We start from the raw sequence: 17,775 nt of genomic DNA, 5'->3' as shown, positions 1-17,775 counted from the left end.
AAAGAAGAACAAAGTTGGAGGCATCATGTTTCCTGATTTCAAGCTATATTCGAAAGCTATAGTAACCAAAATAGCATGGTATTGGCATATAAACAGACACATAAGACAGTAGAACAGAACAGAGAGCCCAGAAATAAACGCGTGCATATATGGGTCAATTAATTTTATGACAAAGGATTCAAGAATATACAATGAGGAAAGGACAGTCTCTTCAATAAATGGTGTTGGGAAAAGTGGGCAGCCACATGCAAAAAAAATGAAACTGGAACACTATTTTACACCATATGCAAAAATTAACTCAGAATGGACTACAGACTTGAACATAAGACCTGAAGCTATAAAACTCCTGGAAGCAAACACAGATAGCAAGCTTCTTGACATCAGTCTTTGTAACGATTTTTTGGATTTGACACCAAAAAACAAAGGCAACAAAAGCGAAAATAAACACCTGTGACTAAATCATACTAAAAATCTTCTGCACAGCACAGGAAACCATCATCAAAAAGAAAAGGCTCCCTACTGAATGGGAGAAACTATTTCCAAATCATGTATCTGATAAGGGGTTATTATCTAAAATATATAAAGAACTTATACGACTCAATAGAGAAAAAACAAACAATATGATTAAAAACTAGGCAGAGGATCTGAATAGACATTTTTCCAAAGAAGACAGACAGATGGGCAACAGGTACATGAAAAGGTGCTCAACATTATCAATCATCAGGGAAATGCAAATCAAAACCACAATGAGATATCACCTCGCACGTGTTAGAATGGCTGTGATCAAAAAGACAAGAAACAAACAGTTGGCGAGGATGTGGAGAAAAGGGAACCCTAGTACACTGATGGAGCGAATGGAAATTGGTACAGTCACTCTGACAAACAGTATGGAGTTACCTCAAAAATTAAAAATAAAACTATCTTATGATCCAACGATTCCTTTCCTGGGTATTTATGTGAAGAAAATGAAAACACTAGCTTGAAAAGATTTCTGCACCTCCGTGTTCGTCGCAGCATTATTTAAAATAGCCAAGGGGCCGACCCTGTGGCCAAGTGGTTAAGTTTGAGCAATCTGCTTCGGCAGCCCAGGGTTTCACTGGTTCAGACCCGGGGTGCGGTCGAGGCAGCGCTCATCAAGCCATGCTGAGGCGGCATCCCACACGCCACAACTAGAAGGACCCACAACTAAAAATACACAACTACATATAGCGGGGCTTTGGGGAGAAGAAGAAGAAGAAAAAAAGATTGACAACAGATGTTAGCTCAGGTGCCAAATCTTTAAAAATAAATAAATAAATAAAAATAAAATAGCCAAGACATGGAAGCAACCTACGTGCCCATCTATGGATGAATGGATAGAGAAAATGTGATGTAAATATATATATACGCAATGGAATATTAGTCATAAAAAGAAGGAAATCTTGCCATTAGCGACAGCATGGATAGACCTTAAGGGCATGATACTCTCTTAAGTCAGACAGAGAAAGACAAATACTATACGATCTCACTTACATGTGGAATTTTTAAAAAACATCAACAACAAACTCATAGATACGAAGAATGGTGGTTACCTGAAGTGGGTTTTGGGTTGGGTGAAATGGGTGGAGGTGGTCACAAAGTACAAACTTCCAGGGTTTTGTGTTGATCTCATTCTATGAATAGTGATACTATAGGCTAGAAATGCTTGGGGGCACTCACCTGGGCCTGTGGCAAGCTCCCACAGACATTTCTCCTTTCAGAACCAATGTGGTGGCTGGACTGGCCCTGTGGTTCTTATTATGATTGCAAGATATGTGTACACAGCATGCCTGGGGCCACATGGCAAGGTCACAGGTAGAGAGAGAGAGCACAGACCTGCTTTTATTGAGGTCAAGGATGGGAGGCCCAGAGTTGCACGGGTTTACTCTTTATTAGTAAATTTAAGATTTGGAATTAAAGTGCAGGAAGGGAAAAATAAGTCAAAAGGTCACTATCTAAGTCACCTAGAGATCTCTAAAACAAAAGAAACTTCAGGGGTTGGGTGGCCAGGCTGTTTATCTAGTCATGTAGCTGGCAATGAGTTTACTCAAGATTGCTGTCTTTGAAGCTGATGCCTCGGCAATCAAAAGTTTAATGTCAGGCACTTGCATTACAATATGCTTATGCTACATTCAGGTTTAAAATAAATAAGTCCTGGAATGTAATGTACAGCTTGGTGACTATAGCTAATAATACTGTGTTGTATATTTGAAAGCTGGTAACAGAGTAAATCTTAAAAGTTCTCATCACATGAAAAAAAAAGTGTAACTGTGTGTGGTGATGGATGTTAATTAGACTTACTGTGGTGATAACTTTGCAATATACACCAATATTGAATCATTATGTTTCATATCTGAAACTAATGTAATGTTTTATGTCAATTGCATCTCAGTAAAAGAATCATTATTTAAATGAAAGCCAGACACAAGAAGGTACATACTCTAGAACTCTATATCAACAAAACGAATCTTTAGTGATATAAATCAGATCATAGGTTATTTCCCTTGGGGTAGGGGGAGATTGAGCACAAAGGGGCAGATAACTTTCCATGGAGATAGAAATATTCTCTCTTGATCAGGAAGGTGTTTACATAGGTGTCTGTATTTGCTAAATACTATTGAACTGTACACTTAAAATGTGTAGCTTTTTTTCTTTTCTTTTTTGAGGGGGTTAGCTCTGCTGCCAATCTTCCTCTTTTTTTTTTTCTGAGTAAGATTGGCCCTAAGCTAACATCATGCCCTTCTTCCTCTATTTTATATGTGGGATGTCTATCACAGCATGGCTTGATAAGAGATATGTAGGTCCGCATCTGGGATCCAAACCAGCAAACCACAGGCCACTGAAGCAGAGCATGTGATCTTAACTGCTATGCCACTGTGCCAGCCCATAAAATGTGTAGCTTTTACATATGTAACTTATATCTCAATAAAGTTGATTTGTAAAAATAATATAATATGCGATAATGTATCAGGCAAATAAAAATAAAAAGAAATTACAGGTTATGGTCACAGTTAGCATTCAGAACAGAACATATTAAATAAGATTAAGATGGACATTTTTCAATGATTAAAGTCAATAATTCACAAAGAACAAATAACATTTATTAATTTATATGTGTCAAATAGTACAACAGCAACTTAAAAACAAATAAGAGAAGATTTAATTTTTTTTTTTAAATCTTCCTCTTTTTTTTTTCTCCTCAAAGCCCCGGTACTTAGTTGTACATCCAGTGGTAAGTCCTTCTAGTTCTTCTATATGGGATGCTGCCAAGCCTGGTTTGGTGAGCAGTGTGTAGGTCCATGCCCAGGATCTGAACTGGCAAACCCCGGGCTGCCAAAGCAGAGTGTGTAAACTTAACCATTATGCCACCAGGGTGGCCCCAGAAGATTTAATTTTAATAAGAGAAGATTGTTACACACCTCAGTCAGTCAAAGACAATAAAGTAGAAACAACAGTAAGGACCTAGAAAATTGAAAGAACATAATCAGTAATGCAGAGCTTACAGATATATTTTCAAATTGATATACCTGTAATAGAGAAAATATCTTCTTTCCAAGTGTTCTTGAGATATTTATGAAAACTGACCATATATTAGGTCACAAAGAAAAACACTATAAATTCCATAAAGTAGAAATAATACAAACAGTACTCGCTGTGTACACAGTAGAAATTAGAAAATGATAACAAACAAAAGGTCCTAAATGCCCTGCTGCCTAGAAATATAAGAGCTTCTGAAGAATATTTCTTGGTTCAAAGGCAAAACAGAAGATAATTTTTTTTATTTCTACAGAAAATGAAATGAAAACATGACATACACTGTGGTATTTAACTAAAGCAGTGTTGAGTGTAGAATGGGTAATAGTCTTACATACATATAACAATAAGCAAATTTCCAACTCAAAAGCTACAAAATAATTAACACAGTAAACTGAAAGGCAGAATAAGGAGAATAAGAAATTAGCCTGAAGCAGCTGGCTTTCTCATCCTCCTCTACTCAAATTTCCTGAGTCTGCTCTGTGTCAGATCACAAACCTCTCCCCTCACAGCAGACACTGGACATGACTGTCCTTTCTGCTGAGAGCGGCTCTAGTGTTATTTTGAGCTCCTTTAAATCTTATCTTGATTCTGGATTGGTAGAAAATTACTTTTCTTATAATCTCACAGCCCCCAGGAAGAATTTCACAAAAATGGAATTCCAGAGAAGAAGCTGCCCTCCACTTTGTAGAAAATTGTTTTTCCTGCACCGTGAGCGCATGCAACTCAATCTGCTTTGCATTAAAGAGGGTCATTAGGCATCTGCAAAAATATCTTTCCAAAGGTGAAGAGAACAGGTGAGAAAGAGAACTAGCAGCCTAGACAGAGCCAACAGAACGACCAATGTCCCCACATCTCAAAGGTCAGAATCAATGCCTGACTTTCTCAAGTGCACAGGCAGAGGAAGAGAGAAAATGGGCTGTGGGTGCATTCCCCTGCCTCCTCAGCCTCTCTGTTCAGTGTGCACTCTAAGCCTTCTCAAGCTCCGCCATCTCTCAGGGGCAAGACTGCCCATGTTCAGATATGGCCATAGATTTTTTTTGTAATGTAATACTTTTAGAGAAATGCTCCATCAAAGATAATTTATAATAAACTTTTATTATTTTTAACATGATTTGTAAGGTATTTCTTTTGTTTGAAGTATTTTACAAAATTCTCAATTTTTACTTAGATATAGATTACTTTTCTCTAGTATTGTCAGTTATTGAAACATTAGAATTCTACTTGTGTTATTATTTGTATTTTTAAAGTTCTGGTTAAATTAAAATTTAAAATTTTCCAGGTAAGATGTTTTAAATATATATGTTGACATTTATTTTAAAATATGTAATTTAAAATAAAAACTGTTTTTAGAGTTTTTATTTAAGATTCTTTTTTATTCTTTTTCCTGATTAGTGCTTATTTAGGATTTCTGTACAATGAAAGTTCATGATAAGTACATTAGGATTGGAGAGTTCCTGGGAAGAGAACCAATCACCACCGGACATGAAGAACATCATCTGTCTCCAGGCAGTCAGTCTGTAACCTGATTCAGACGAATTAAGAGCTTCAGTTCAACTCAATAAGCATTTGTTTATTATTCCTACAACCTCGGCACAAAGTCCTCATCAAATAACCTGTTCAGTTTAACTGAAGAGTTATCTTGAGCTACGGTGAGGGTAGATCTGGACATGGAGGTAACTTCACATATTTTTAAGTAGAAAACTTTTATAAAGCAGTTTATTTAAGAGACTTATTTAAAGCAACTAGATCATAACATGGAGTTGGTGGTGGCAAAGAATCGGTAGGAATGATACTTAAAGAAAATCAGAACCGTCTTTGCAAGGTTCATGTGCTCCGTTAACTTCATCATTGAGAGGACATGTAACCAAATATCAGTCCACAGGCCTTTGCATCAGAATAACATGATGGTGATTAAAAAAAGATTACTTAAATTTTCAAAGTTTCTGTGTTTTCATCTATAAAATCTGAAAGATTTTTTGAGAGAACAAATCATAGTACCTTATGCATATTGTAATTAACAGACGTTAGTTCGCATCTCCCTTGAGAAAGCTGTGCTGCACTTGCAAAAGGGAAAAAGTAAAATGGTGACAAGTAGGTGAGTGGCGTCCCACATCCCACAACTAGAAGGACCTGCAACTAAGATATATAACTGTGTACAGTTAGGAGATGAGCTATCTGTCTTTAACCTGACTGTCTCTCCTCTTCCTGCTTCATCCGGCTATCACATTATGAGCCTTGTTCTGGAAGCTTCTGGCTTCAGATCATAATTTGAATATAAACTAAAATTACTAGTGAATTATCCTAGTTATTATGCATTGGTAAGGTTTTACTATAAAGGCCAAGTCCTCTACCATCTTGCAGTAGTTAAAGGTGCTTCACAATAATAGAGTTCAGAGTAGCAAAGCAAAAACAAGATGGACTTTTAATCAAATAAATAAGTATTCAATACTGCTTTTTTTTTCTTCTAAAGATTGACACCTGGGCTAACAACTGTTGCCAATCTCTTTTTCTTTTTTCTGCTTTATCTCCCCAATCCCCCCCGTAAACAATTATATATATTAGTTGTAGGTCCTTCTAGTTGTGGGATGTGGGACGCCGCCTCAACGTGGCCTGACGAGTGGCTTTGACTTTCCCTCCATCTCACCGGATATGAGATCTGAGACTGGACCTTCAATTTCCCATTCAAGATACAATTCTAATCCTGCATGTTTAACACCTTAAATTCCTAATTTGAGCTGAATTTTTTTAAACTATTAATAGCTGAAAATCTGGAGCATCATCAAGAAAGCTTTCATTCATTTGCCAAAATCTTGAGTAATATCTGCAAGATACAAGGCAGGTAAGTCTAGATTTGGGGAAAAGTGTAGCAACATCATTTACTGCCCAGAAAGTATAGTAAATGGAGCCCATCTCAAGAGGACCTTCAAAAATCCCCTTGGTTCATAATGGCAAGGCTAGAAAGAATGATAAGACCACCTATAGTGTCAAATACCTATCCTACTTATGTTAGGGTGCTGGATTATGAATCCGCAAGACAAGGAGATACCCTCCCCCCACAAGGACCCATGGCTTGCCTTTGTCACATTTTGGCTCTGCCATTTACGGCTAAGTGACCCTGGGCAAATTCCTTCAACTCTCTGAGCTTCAATGTCCTCCTTATAAAACGGGGATGATATTAAACTACGACAAGTATATTTAGAGTCCTAGGAAGTTTTCATTCCAAGCACAGTATATGTATTTTCTTCACAACCACCTAATTAGGTGTTGCCAATGCCTCTAGCCAAAGACCACCAGGAGCACACCCATTGACAAACAAGTTGATTTGATTGTTCATTGCAGTGAGGGAGAAAACTCCCCATGGTGAATCACGGGGCATCTCAGTAAGAGGGGGTTGGAACCCAAGAATTAGAACCAGTAGGAGATGTCTATTAAGAGAATGATTGCAAGGAATTAGTTCACACAATTGTGGGAGTGGACTAGGCAAGTCCAAGATCCAGAGGGCAGGTCACTGTCAGGACAGGCAGGCTGGAACTCTCAGCACAGGCTGAAGCTGCAGGCTGCAGTAGAATCTCTTCTCCCTCAGGGAAGCCTCAGCTCTGGTCTTAAGACTTCAACTGGGCTGGCCCAGTGGCACATTGGTTAAGTTCGCACTTTACGCTTCGGCGGCCCGGGATCCGCTGGTTTGGATCCCGGGTGTGGACGTGGCACTGCTCATCAAGCCATGCTGTGGTGGGCATCCCACATATAAAAAGTAGAGGAAGATGGGCACGAATGTTAGCTCAGGGCCAGTCTTCCTCAGCAAAAAGAGGAGGATTGGCAGCAGATGTTAGCTCAGGGCTGATCTTCCCCCCGCCCAAAAAAAAAGACTTCAACTGATTGTATCTGGCTCACCCAGATTATCTAGGATAACCTTTCTTGAGGTTAACTGATTGTGGACTGTAATCAGATCTGCAAAATATCTTCAGAGCAACACCTAGATTAATGTTTGATTGAATAACTGGGGGCTATAAGCTAACCAATACACAAAACCATTAAATATTATAGCGTTTTTGCTTGTTAGGTGATTTTGAGGAGGATTTAAGAAAGAGGGACTTTGCCCTTAATTGGATTCTGTTAGGAAGTGTGTGGTAGGGTGGGATAATTCTATAATTGGACATCTTAATAAATCTTACCTAGAAGGAAGGAAGACCATACTGAGGCTAAAGTTGTAATTGGCAAAGAAGCAGGAGTCATTCGTATTATACAAGAGAGAGGTGTGCTCAGCCAGTTTTCTGGTTTGAAAAGTGTTCATGCTTTGTCTGTGTTCAGACATGATTACCGAGTGGCCTTGTTTTCTGTCTTGATCCATCATGGTCACAACATGGCTGTCTGATACTGCTGTTCTATGAAACTGTTTATGTTCATTAGGAAAACACCAAGACCTATCTGTGAGTACCAGGTCAGCTCCTGACATCACCAAGGCCTAATACCAGGCAGCTCCCAGATACCAGAGGTTTTTCTGTCTCACCCATCTTCACAGTCTCTGTCACCACGAGTTAAGACAGAGTGCTGAGAACCTAAGGGCCATCTAACAGGGACAGGGTGACTGATTCTAAATGGAACCTCCATTAATTTGTGGCTTTCATAACATACAGAAGATTAATTCTTCTGAAAAAGATAATTCTACCTCTAATGATTGCATTTGACTTTCGTTCAACCTCTAGTCTCTCACAAATATCTGGAATTTTAATGTGGCAGGATAAAGAACAGAAAAAGATCCTCTAAGTTAAGGGAAGAAAACCAGTTTTTTGAGTCACAGCAATTCCTGTCCTTCCAACTTCAACATTTGACTTGAAATTCTTAAATTTAAAAAAAAATCATAGAATGAGGCAGCCAAAATTTTCTTTAATGTAATCAATGTCTCCAAATTTCCTTTTAACGTAGATAGGCAGCACCAAAACACAGAGTATGAAGAATACTCAAGGCAGGGGAAAAATTCAGCTGAAAGATCATGCAGTCACTGTAGGCAGCACTCATGACATTATAGCTCCTTTTATTGCCCTGGGTGCAAATACTGGAGCTTTTGAGAGCATGAGAAGAACTTACTCATCTGGGTTTATGTAAGCAGAAAAGACAAAGGTATTCCCTTGGCTATTGCCAGCAGAGATCCCCTAGTTAGGTGAGTCAACTCAAAATTTACAGGATTCCAATGCAGTATGGAAGCAAAAAGAAAGACAGCTAGCCCAGATATGTAAGCCAGGGAAAGGGGAGGGGATGTGGACTGGCAGGGAGGGGGATCAACTCAGGAGAATTCTTGGAGGTTGTAAGCCAGAAAATCCTGAAGGACACCATATTGGCAATGACTTCATCTATCCATCAGGCTGCTCAGAAATTCCCACCCCTCTGGCCATCAGCAGGTATACACACACGTGGGAAGATTCTGATTTAACATCCTCTTTCCTTTCATAGAAAATTCCTTCAGTTCCACTCTGAGTGAAGGCTACATTAGAACCAGGAGATTTCCCAATGCCTTCCAGGCCTCTTAGTACTAAGTCTTCAACTAGCAACTAAGGTGTCATCACAGGAGATTTTTCTGATTGGCCAGAAGCTGATCCTTCAGGGTTTGGTTTGGGTGTTTTTAGAGTTCCTCCTCAGCTGGATCCTCGCCAGTGCTCTACAACTCAGAACAGCAACTGCTGAGATCACCTTGAGAAGACAATGATCCTAAACAGAGCTCTGATTCTGGGAAGCCTCACCCTGATCACCATGATGAGCCCCTGTGGAGGTGAAGACATTGTGGGTGAGTGTGTGGTTGAGGGATATGGAGACTGGACTTGGGAAACAGGAAATTGGAAGAGAAAAAAGATAGAGATTGGCACAGAAATAGCAGAGACTCTTCAAAGGTGTTCTCAATGTTAAGCAGATCTAAAAATTATGGTCCTTCTTCCTTTATAAAACTAGAGTCCCAACCCACTCTCTTTGCTACCTGTATATTGCAGAGTTCACCAAGGACATTATTCGGCTTCTGATATTGGAACCAGTGAATATATCCCGGAGGGCTCTATAGCATTCATTCACGATTGCCTCAAAGATTAGGGATGTTTTCACAAGTGGATGTTTTGTTACTAAATTTCATGAACTATTGCTCCCAAATTTCTCTGATCAACTTTTGAAGCTTTTTATAAATTTGTCCTATAGTTTATCTTATGGTAAATAGTTCCATACATTATATATACTATGTAGATATAAAGAAGAGTGTCCTCTTCTTTGTCTCAGATTTACATACATTTCCATGGTGGGGAACTGGCACAAGTGGTGGTGGGGGGGGGTGTAAATGAGCCCAGCTGACTGCCCTTAGACAAGTCATTTTACCACATGGTCTTCATTTAATCTCAGTCACCTCATATGTGTCACCTCGCAAATAATCAAATACAATAGGTATGTAGAAATACTTTCTAAATAATGAAGTCATATAAGTGTCAATAATTTTTCTTATTTTTTTATTAGTACTATTACAGGTGAAGCTCATTTTTTTCTTTAACAAAGTATGAAATACCTTTATTTCTATTTTAAAATTGAGAACTTTATGATGAAAAGCTTGGTGAATTAAATTATATTATTCTCAAATCGTCAGCCCAAATTGCCTATCTTCCACTTTATCTAGTGAAGACCTGTAAGAGGAAAACTGGACAAGCACAGAGTAATTATTTGGCCCCTTAGGCTCCTCTGCCTGTGCCGATCACCTCCTACCACCCTCTCTTCATACATTCCTTTATCCTCCTTTCCTTCCAGGATCCATTCCTGGCTCTTTTCCCTATTGTTTTATAAACATGAAGAGTGGGTTTATAAAAACCAAAGTAGAAAAGCCAAATAGTTAAAAGAGAAAGTGAAATGGAAGTTACTTTAATTTTCAGCAACTTTATTAATCATGGCTGCTCCCATTCTAATTTTCTTTAGTAGTGGAAATTTCACCTGCTTCACCAGAACGCTTCCAAATTTCCTTTCTTCAGTGTCAGACCATAGTGCCGTGCTCAAGCTTGACTCATCCATTAGGAGCACGAGCATCATGCTGAAGGTCTGTGATACTTGTAGGGCTCCATGAACATGTTTTAATTTCTTATAAAATTAAAAGAAAAAATGAACTTTTAGAGTAGAAGAAAATATTTTAATTTTAGTCCAGCCTGAATTATATTTGTCTTTATATCAATACAGTCATAAAATATGATTTTTAACATTTTCATGGGAGAAGGGGCCCACAAAAGTGCTTAGGGCTCACAAGTCATCCTGCAGCTCGACCACTGATTCTGACTGTCATATTATTCTCTAACACTGTGTCTGCAAGGCTTCCCCAAAATCTCTGTTCTTCTGGAGAATTGCATTTGACATTCAATACCCATTTTTGAGCACACAGCAAAATAAGTTTTGAGGATTCAAAGATGCTGTCTGTCCCCTAGACAGCACAGATTAGTGATGGAAAGAATACGGTGCATGAAAGCAGAAGGACCATTGCTGAGCTGGACAGTGGACCCAAGCTGAGGCTGAAACTATAACAGTGAATTGGTTCCAGTTGGCCCAACGGTGTGATATTCTTCATCAACAGTCAGCAGCCCAGGACAAGGACCAGATGAAAAGAATAATTGCATACATTCACGTTTGAAAAAAGAGTCAAGAAGATTCATTGCAAGGACAAGGGGGCTTTGTTGGAGGGCCTTTTAAGCGATCAACTGAGGGAATCATGTTGGGTATGACTCACAAGGGACGAGAGTGAGCAAGATGAAGAATAAATAAACTTGGAGGGCAGGACATTGGAATGGAAGGGTTGGAGGTCATAATGTGGTCAAAAAGATGTTTAATGAGACAACTTAGCTAAAAGATTGGTAACAAAGCATAAACTTCACGAATGAACTAAATTTGTCCAGGAAATCCTAAAAGATAATTTCATTTCAGGGAGAAAAACAAACTCCTGCAAAGACCAAGGAACATGAAAGGATAATAGAGGTGTAGTTGCAGAGGATGTTGGAATATAAGGCTGCCAGTTTCCCCATCACAGAACTCGTCACAGTGTACCATATTCACTCCTTTACTCACCTGCTCTCCCACTATTCAATAAGCTCCTTGAGGGCAGAGACCATGCCTGATTGGTGTTCTACTCCCTCCTCCTTGTGATGTCTGAATCCTTGTTGATGCTCAGTAAACAAGGAAGGAAAGGAAGAGGGATTGATAAAAGACTCATATATGTCTTGAAAAAACTATACAGTTAGGCTCATTTTGGTGGAGTCATGCTGTACTGGCTGCAATTCTGTTATGGCATCCTCTGATAAAGGACATCGCCCATTTGAGGAAAAGACTCATAGTTTACCTTGAGTCCTCCACAAATATAAGTGTTGAGTCAGAAAAAGGAAAAGTTTAGTAACCTCCTTCAAGAAAAAGAAAGAGGGGTAAGAAATAACAGAAATCTGAATTCTGATAAAGCTTCCATTTTTTATTTTAGAAGGAATCAGGTGCTCTCCTTTAAGGATCACTACTGTTAACAAAACAGAGACCTTAGAAGCATTGTGTATTTTGTAATATTGTTGCTGTCATTGCCATAGTCTTTCTTATACCCTATAATAATTAGAGGGAACTTCCCTAAAATAATAAATAAATCCTGTGTGCTTTTCCTTAGTTGAAAAACAATGAGGAAGAAATCCCTGTGTAGAAAATGTTCTGCTCTGAGCCAATCCTAAGGGGAGAAAGGAACCATAATGAATGTGTTATTAACTAATTAAAGAATTAAGTGAAAGATAAAACTTACGAAGCAGAGGGATATAACTGAATCTCTGGGGAAGAAAGCTAAATACCACAATAAGTAATTAAATTCTTCTTTCTTTCCATTACAATCTTTATCATAAGCCTTGGATGTGCCAGGTGCTGAGCTAGGCATGAAGGGAATAGCAGTAACCATGACCTGTGAAATTCTTCCCTCAGGGAGCCTGTATTATAGTGGAAAGACAGACTGGATTCTAACTGGACAACTACCAACACTGAGGGGGAAGGAATCAGGTGCTGGGAATTTTGCCTAGAGACTGTACCAAAGACGGAACCCATAACATTTGAAAGTAGTATCTTCTGTCACTTGGCGTAATAAGTAATAAGGTTATTTTCTCTCCCTCTATTTTCTACCTCCCTTCTCCTCACCCTCACTCATCAGCTGACCACCTTGGCTCCTACGGCACAAATGTCTACCAGTCTTATGGTCCTTCTGGGCAGTTCACCCATGAATTTGATGGAGACGAGGAGTTCTATGTGGACCTGGAGAAGAAGGAGACTGTCTGGAGGCTGCCTCTGTTTAGCAAATTTACAAGTTTTGACCCACAGGGTGCACTGCGAAACATTGCTACGTCAAAATACAACTTGGATATCTTGATTAAACTCTCCAACTCTACTGCTGCTACCAGTGGTACGTGTCCACCAGTCTGTCTCTTAATTGAATCTATCTTTTCATACCAGGCCTCGCTCCCTTCGTCCCTAGGGATAGATACCCATTCACCATTCTATAAAAATCTCTTTTCCAAGGAGTCCCCATATCTTCCCATAGTAATTACTGAACGCTTCTCCTCTCCCATCTCAAAAATCACATATTTTGGTGTAATACAAGGATCCTTACTCCCATAACACAATCCTTGTATCCTTCAAAGAAGGGTCCCATAGACCTCCTACCTTAACAGGCATGCCCACAGAGAGAAGGGCACAGGGATAAAGTACAGGCAGTATATACTGTTTCTCAAGCAGAAGGGAAACAAGAACTTCCACTATCAGATGGGGGAATGGTGGGAGGGTTCCTCCAGGATGCCATGTGAAATCCCAGGGCAAAGCTATTCGCAATTCACATCAGTGCTCTTTCCTCACCATAGAGGTTCCTGAGGTGACTGTGTTTCCCAAGTCTCCCGTGATGCTGGGTCAGCCCAACACCCTCATCTGTCTTGTGGACAACATCTTTCCTCCTGTGATCAATGTCACATGGTTGAAGGATGGGCACTCAGTCACAGAAGGTGTTTCTGAGACCAGTTTTCTCCCCAAGAATGATCATTCCTTCTTTAAGATGAGTTACCTCACCTTCCTCCCTTATGCTGACAATATTTATGATTGCAAGGTGGAGCACTGGGGCCTGGATGAACCACTTCTGAAACATTGGGGTAGGTATGAGTTCCACCCCTTTTGGAAACCTCTTTTCTCTGTCAAGTCCAGACCATCCCATGTTTTAGCTCCTAAATCTCATGGCCCAAAGCTTGTTTTCCATGCTTCAAGGATTCCTAATTATAGACATCATCCTCCTCCCTGAATTCATTGCGCTAAGTCTTTGCAGAACCAAACCCCAGCCCACTCCAGCCCATGCGCATGCACAGGAGTACTCTGTATTCTGACCTCCACAATTTCACTTTCACAGAACCTGAGATTCCAACCCCTGTGTCAGAGCTGACAGAGACTGTGGTCTGCACCCTGGGGTTGGCCATGGGCCTTGTGGACATCGTGGTGGGCTCCATCCTCATCAGCCGAGGCCTACGCTCAGGTGATGCCTCCAGACACCAAGGGCCTTTGTGAGTCACACCCTAGAAGGGAAGGGAAGGATTCAGATTTGTCAGAGCTGGGAGCTGGAGACACAGTACAGGAGGAAGGAAAGTGGGAGGAGGTTGTGGACACAAATTTGGTTGAAAAGTAGAATTGGGAAATGGTATGATGATGGCACAGGAGCCCCCTAGGACCCATGTCCTCCTGTTGCAGGTACATTGCCCATCTACAAGAGAAGTGTGGATGTGCTAGATGACCTAGGGCTAATTTCTGGCCCAGTTCATCATATTCCTTCTCTTCTTCAACGTTCCTCCTCTCACCTCTTCTCTGGGACTTAAGATGCTGTATCCCCTCAGAACTCACATACCCTTCGGAATGCTCTGTCTAACTGCCTGATTTTTATTTTTCTTTTCTCAATTGTTAGCTACTGTGAGATCCCTTGGATGTTCTGCCCTGTTACCTAACCCCTAGCGACCCTGATCCAATATCTCCATGGAAGCAATAAATTTCCCTTTATGAGGCCTTTTATTAAAATATTTCCTGTCTTTCTTCTCAAGGCTGACTAGAACCATAGCCACTTATGCTTAAGGCCCATTTAATCTCACTTTCCAGATCATATTTCATGCCCAGTAAAACAGGATCAACCAAGTATATAAAGCGATAATATTCTGATACATGAGGTGAGTAATGCTCTCTTCCTTGTGTTCCCACCCTCAGCCATTGCCCCCCACTCCCAATTCAGGCATCAACATATACCCTATAGCCTTGGTGTTGATTTGTTATAGCAGAAACATAAGAACCAAGAAATAAGTCCATATTCATTTTAATGTAGTTTTTAAAAGTTATGACAGAGAAATAATTTAGGGGAAAGGAATTTTGAACCTCAAAAGTACCAAAAGTCAAAATTTGGGTATTAAAATCAAAATTTGTTCCCCAAACTTTAAATTTCTGAAGAATGAATGATAATAGTAGCTTTGTTCTCCCCTCCTCACTCTTGAGGAGATAAGAATTCTCTAGGCAGGAAAAGAAATGGAAGTCCTTTGGAAAAGCATTAGAATAAGACAATAATGCAGATATCCGAGAGGGACCAAATACCTTGTCCTTACTTAGAGTTAGTAACAACGGAAAAGGGATGGGAATAAAAGCCACAGACATATTTAGGGTCCCTAGGACAAAAGTTTACCTCACCTCCTAGATGATGCTCTGCTAAATAACCACATAGATTTTCCTGTGCTACCATGGCATGTCGAGGACAGTAGAATGAATATGGCATGAGGATGTTTCTAGGTGATAAGCCTAAATCAGACTCACTGAATCCCCTGTGCATCCCTGCGCACCGTGCAAAACAGCAAAACACCCCATCTCCCCAGCCCCCTGCCCCTCACCCCTCCTGACTGAGGAAAGCATGAGCCTGTGAGAGAGAAATCCCAGGAGGGACAACATTGTTGAGACAATGTAGCAGCAGCTATGGGTGCTGCATCCTCCTCTATATTCACTGTCTCCTAGTGAAGACCTTGTAGAGGAAATGGATCAACAGATGGCATTCTCTGGCTCTCCATGACCACACTCTTGAGAGTATGTGTGAATTGACTTGGAGTCATTTTGCCCTTTGAAATTGTTTTAGGCACACAGTCTTTCCACTCTGCAAATGCCATGTCCATACACTGCATCTAAGATAGTATTATGGAATGTATGAGGCTGTCCTCATCCATGCCATCTGCATCAGTAAGTTTAAAATGTAATTGGGGAATAAAGACAAAATATTAACACAATAATTGGTACAGATAATTGGGTGCAAAGAAACCTATATCCAAATCCAGGACTCAGTAGTTTATAGCTAGTATTTTAAACTTTACAACACTGGGTAAAGTATCTCACATTTCTGAGCCCTATTTTATCATCCATAATGTGGGAGTGACAATACTTTCCTTGAAGAGCTATTGACAGAATTTGAATAATCTCATTATATAGCCAGTGCCTTGTAGATAGTATACAAATACATAAGAAAACATTGCTATTTATATCCATAATTAATTTATTTAAAAGAATGAACCATACCATAAAAAAATCACTTTTGGTTTTCTGAGCTCTTTAATGATTTAGGAGATTCAAACAAGGAGCTATGGATGAATTTCTTTTCATATGTTAATTGGAGAATTTTTTTCCACTCTAGAATAAGAGAGGCTGAGACTAAGTTAGGCTGAGAAAATAGATAGAGTATAGTGGTCAGTGACATATCATTGGTGAAGGGGTTGCTAAGAGAACTCTTAGGGCAAGAAGTTGTAACATATGACTTTGTTTTTTACTCTCTAATGAAAGATATATCATCTCTATATGGCCCACAAGTTTTTAGTCAAGGTACATTATATGCAACAGATCTGTATGCATGTCTACCCAGGGAAGAGGTAGGAAAGATTCAAGGACGTAAAATATTCTATGACGTAAAAGTAAGAGAATAACTTAAAATGCAGACTAGGAATTAGTAAATGCAGGGAATCTGAACCAGAGATGATCATGAAAATGCAGGTAACAGATCACAGAGGATTCTTAGGACAGTGAAACTACCCTGTATGAAATTATAATGGTGGATACATGTCATTATAAATTTGTCCAAAGCCACGGAATCCATGGCACCAAGAGTGCACCCTAATGTTAACTATGGATCTTGGGTGATAATGATGCGTCAGTGTAGGTCCTTCGATTGTAACTAATGTACCACTCTAGTGGGGAACGTTAATAATGGGGGAGGCTCTGCATGATGACAGCAGGGGGGATATGGAAAGTCTTTGTACCTTCTGCTCACTTTTGCTGTGAGCCTAAAACTGTTCTTAAATAAAGTGTATTTTAAAAAGAAGGCAAAAGATCAACTATTATGATCCCAAATGTATAAAATAAAAATTTTAGTATAAAAAAAGTGGTCACCTGAAAACGCACTAATGTACTAAGAGTTTTCAATAAAGGTATTTCAAATAAATTTTATGTAAATTTCAATTATTCATGGGGTAGGAATACAGCATTTTGGAGGTGGTGGGTGTGTGTATGTATCTGGGGGTGTGTCTGTGTTAAGTATGTATGTTATTGTAATATAAGGGTTATATTGAATAGCATTATGATCAGTGTCTTAGAAATATAGAAATGCTGCCCTCATTGGACTTCTTCCCCCGGAAGTACTGAGGAAAGCAAATTTAATAACCATTGCATTTTGTTACAGGATTCATTCATAAAGTGTTCATATAATTTTAAAATAATGGAGTTAAACTTAATTCTAAAAAATAAGAGCAATCATTTCTTCTTAATAAATGAAAAAAGTTTTCTACTTAGAATCCCTGGTGAAAAGATATTGTATCTATAAAAGTAATAATTGGGGACTAAAAATATGGAAAATTTAATAGAAAGCTTGGAAAATCAAATTAAGAAAATCTCCTTGAAATGAAAAAAAGAAGACAAAGAAATATAATATATGATAGAAAAGAGAAGATACAGAGAATAGACCCAGGAAGTCCAACATTAAGTAATAGAGCTAGAGAGAGAAACAGAGAAATGAAGGAGAGAAGTACCAAAATAAATAATAAGGGAAAATTTTCCAGATATAACAGGCCTAATTCTTTACATAGAATGGGACTTTCAGATATTTAGCAAAATTAATGAAAAAAGACTCACCACTAAATACATCATTTAAAAAATTTCAGAACC

General features: G+C 39.1%; 2 protein-coding genes across 4 annotated transcripts in view; one reads left to right on the top strand and one right to left on the bottom strand.

Moving 5' to 3' along the window:
* The window catches only part of LOC106833849 (boLa class II histocompatibility antigen, DQB*0101 beta chain), a 240,209-nt gene that overhangs the window by 59,757 nt on the left and 162,677 nt on the right, over positions 1-17,775 (bottom strand). The window lies entirely within an intron of this gene.
* LOC106834624 (HLA class II histocompatibility antigen, DQ alpha 2 chain-like) lies at positions 9,015-16,265 on the top strand. Of its 3 annotated transcripts, none has more exons than XM_070516732.1 (5): positions 9,015-9,334; positions 12,725-12,973; positions 13,428-13,709; positions 13,961-14,083; positions 14,695-16,265. In XM_070516732.1, exons 1-5 carry the CDS (start codon positions 9,253-9,255, stop codon positions 14,736-14,738), a joined length of 780 nt encoding a protein of 259 aa, XP_070372833.1. In that variant the 5' UTR covers positions 9,015-9,252; the 3' UTR covers positions 14,739-16,265. The 3 variants fall into 3 exon arrangements, with proteins under 3 accessions (XP_070372833.1, XP_070372832.1, XP_070372834.1); XM_070516731.1 differs by having other exon boundaries at positions 14,296-16,265; XM_070516733.1 differs by lacking the exon at positions 14,695-16,265 and having other exon boundaries at positions 13,961-14,267.

This window comes from Equus asinus, chromosome 8 (assembly GCF_041296235.1).
Source record: "Equus asinus isolate D_3611 breed Donkey chromosome 8, EquAss-T2T_v2, whole genome shotgun sequence".
Taxonomy (NCBI): Eukaryota; Metazoa; Chordata; class Mammalia; order Perissodactyla; family Equidae; genus Equus; species Equus asinus.
Note: the sequence above shows the minus strand (reverse complement) of the source record. Positions and strands in the feature narration are given on the sequence as shown.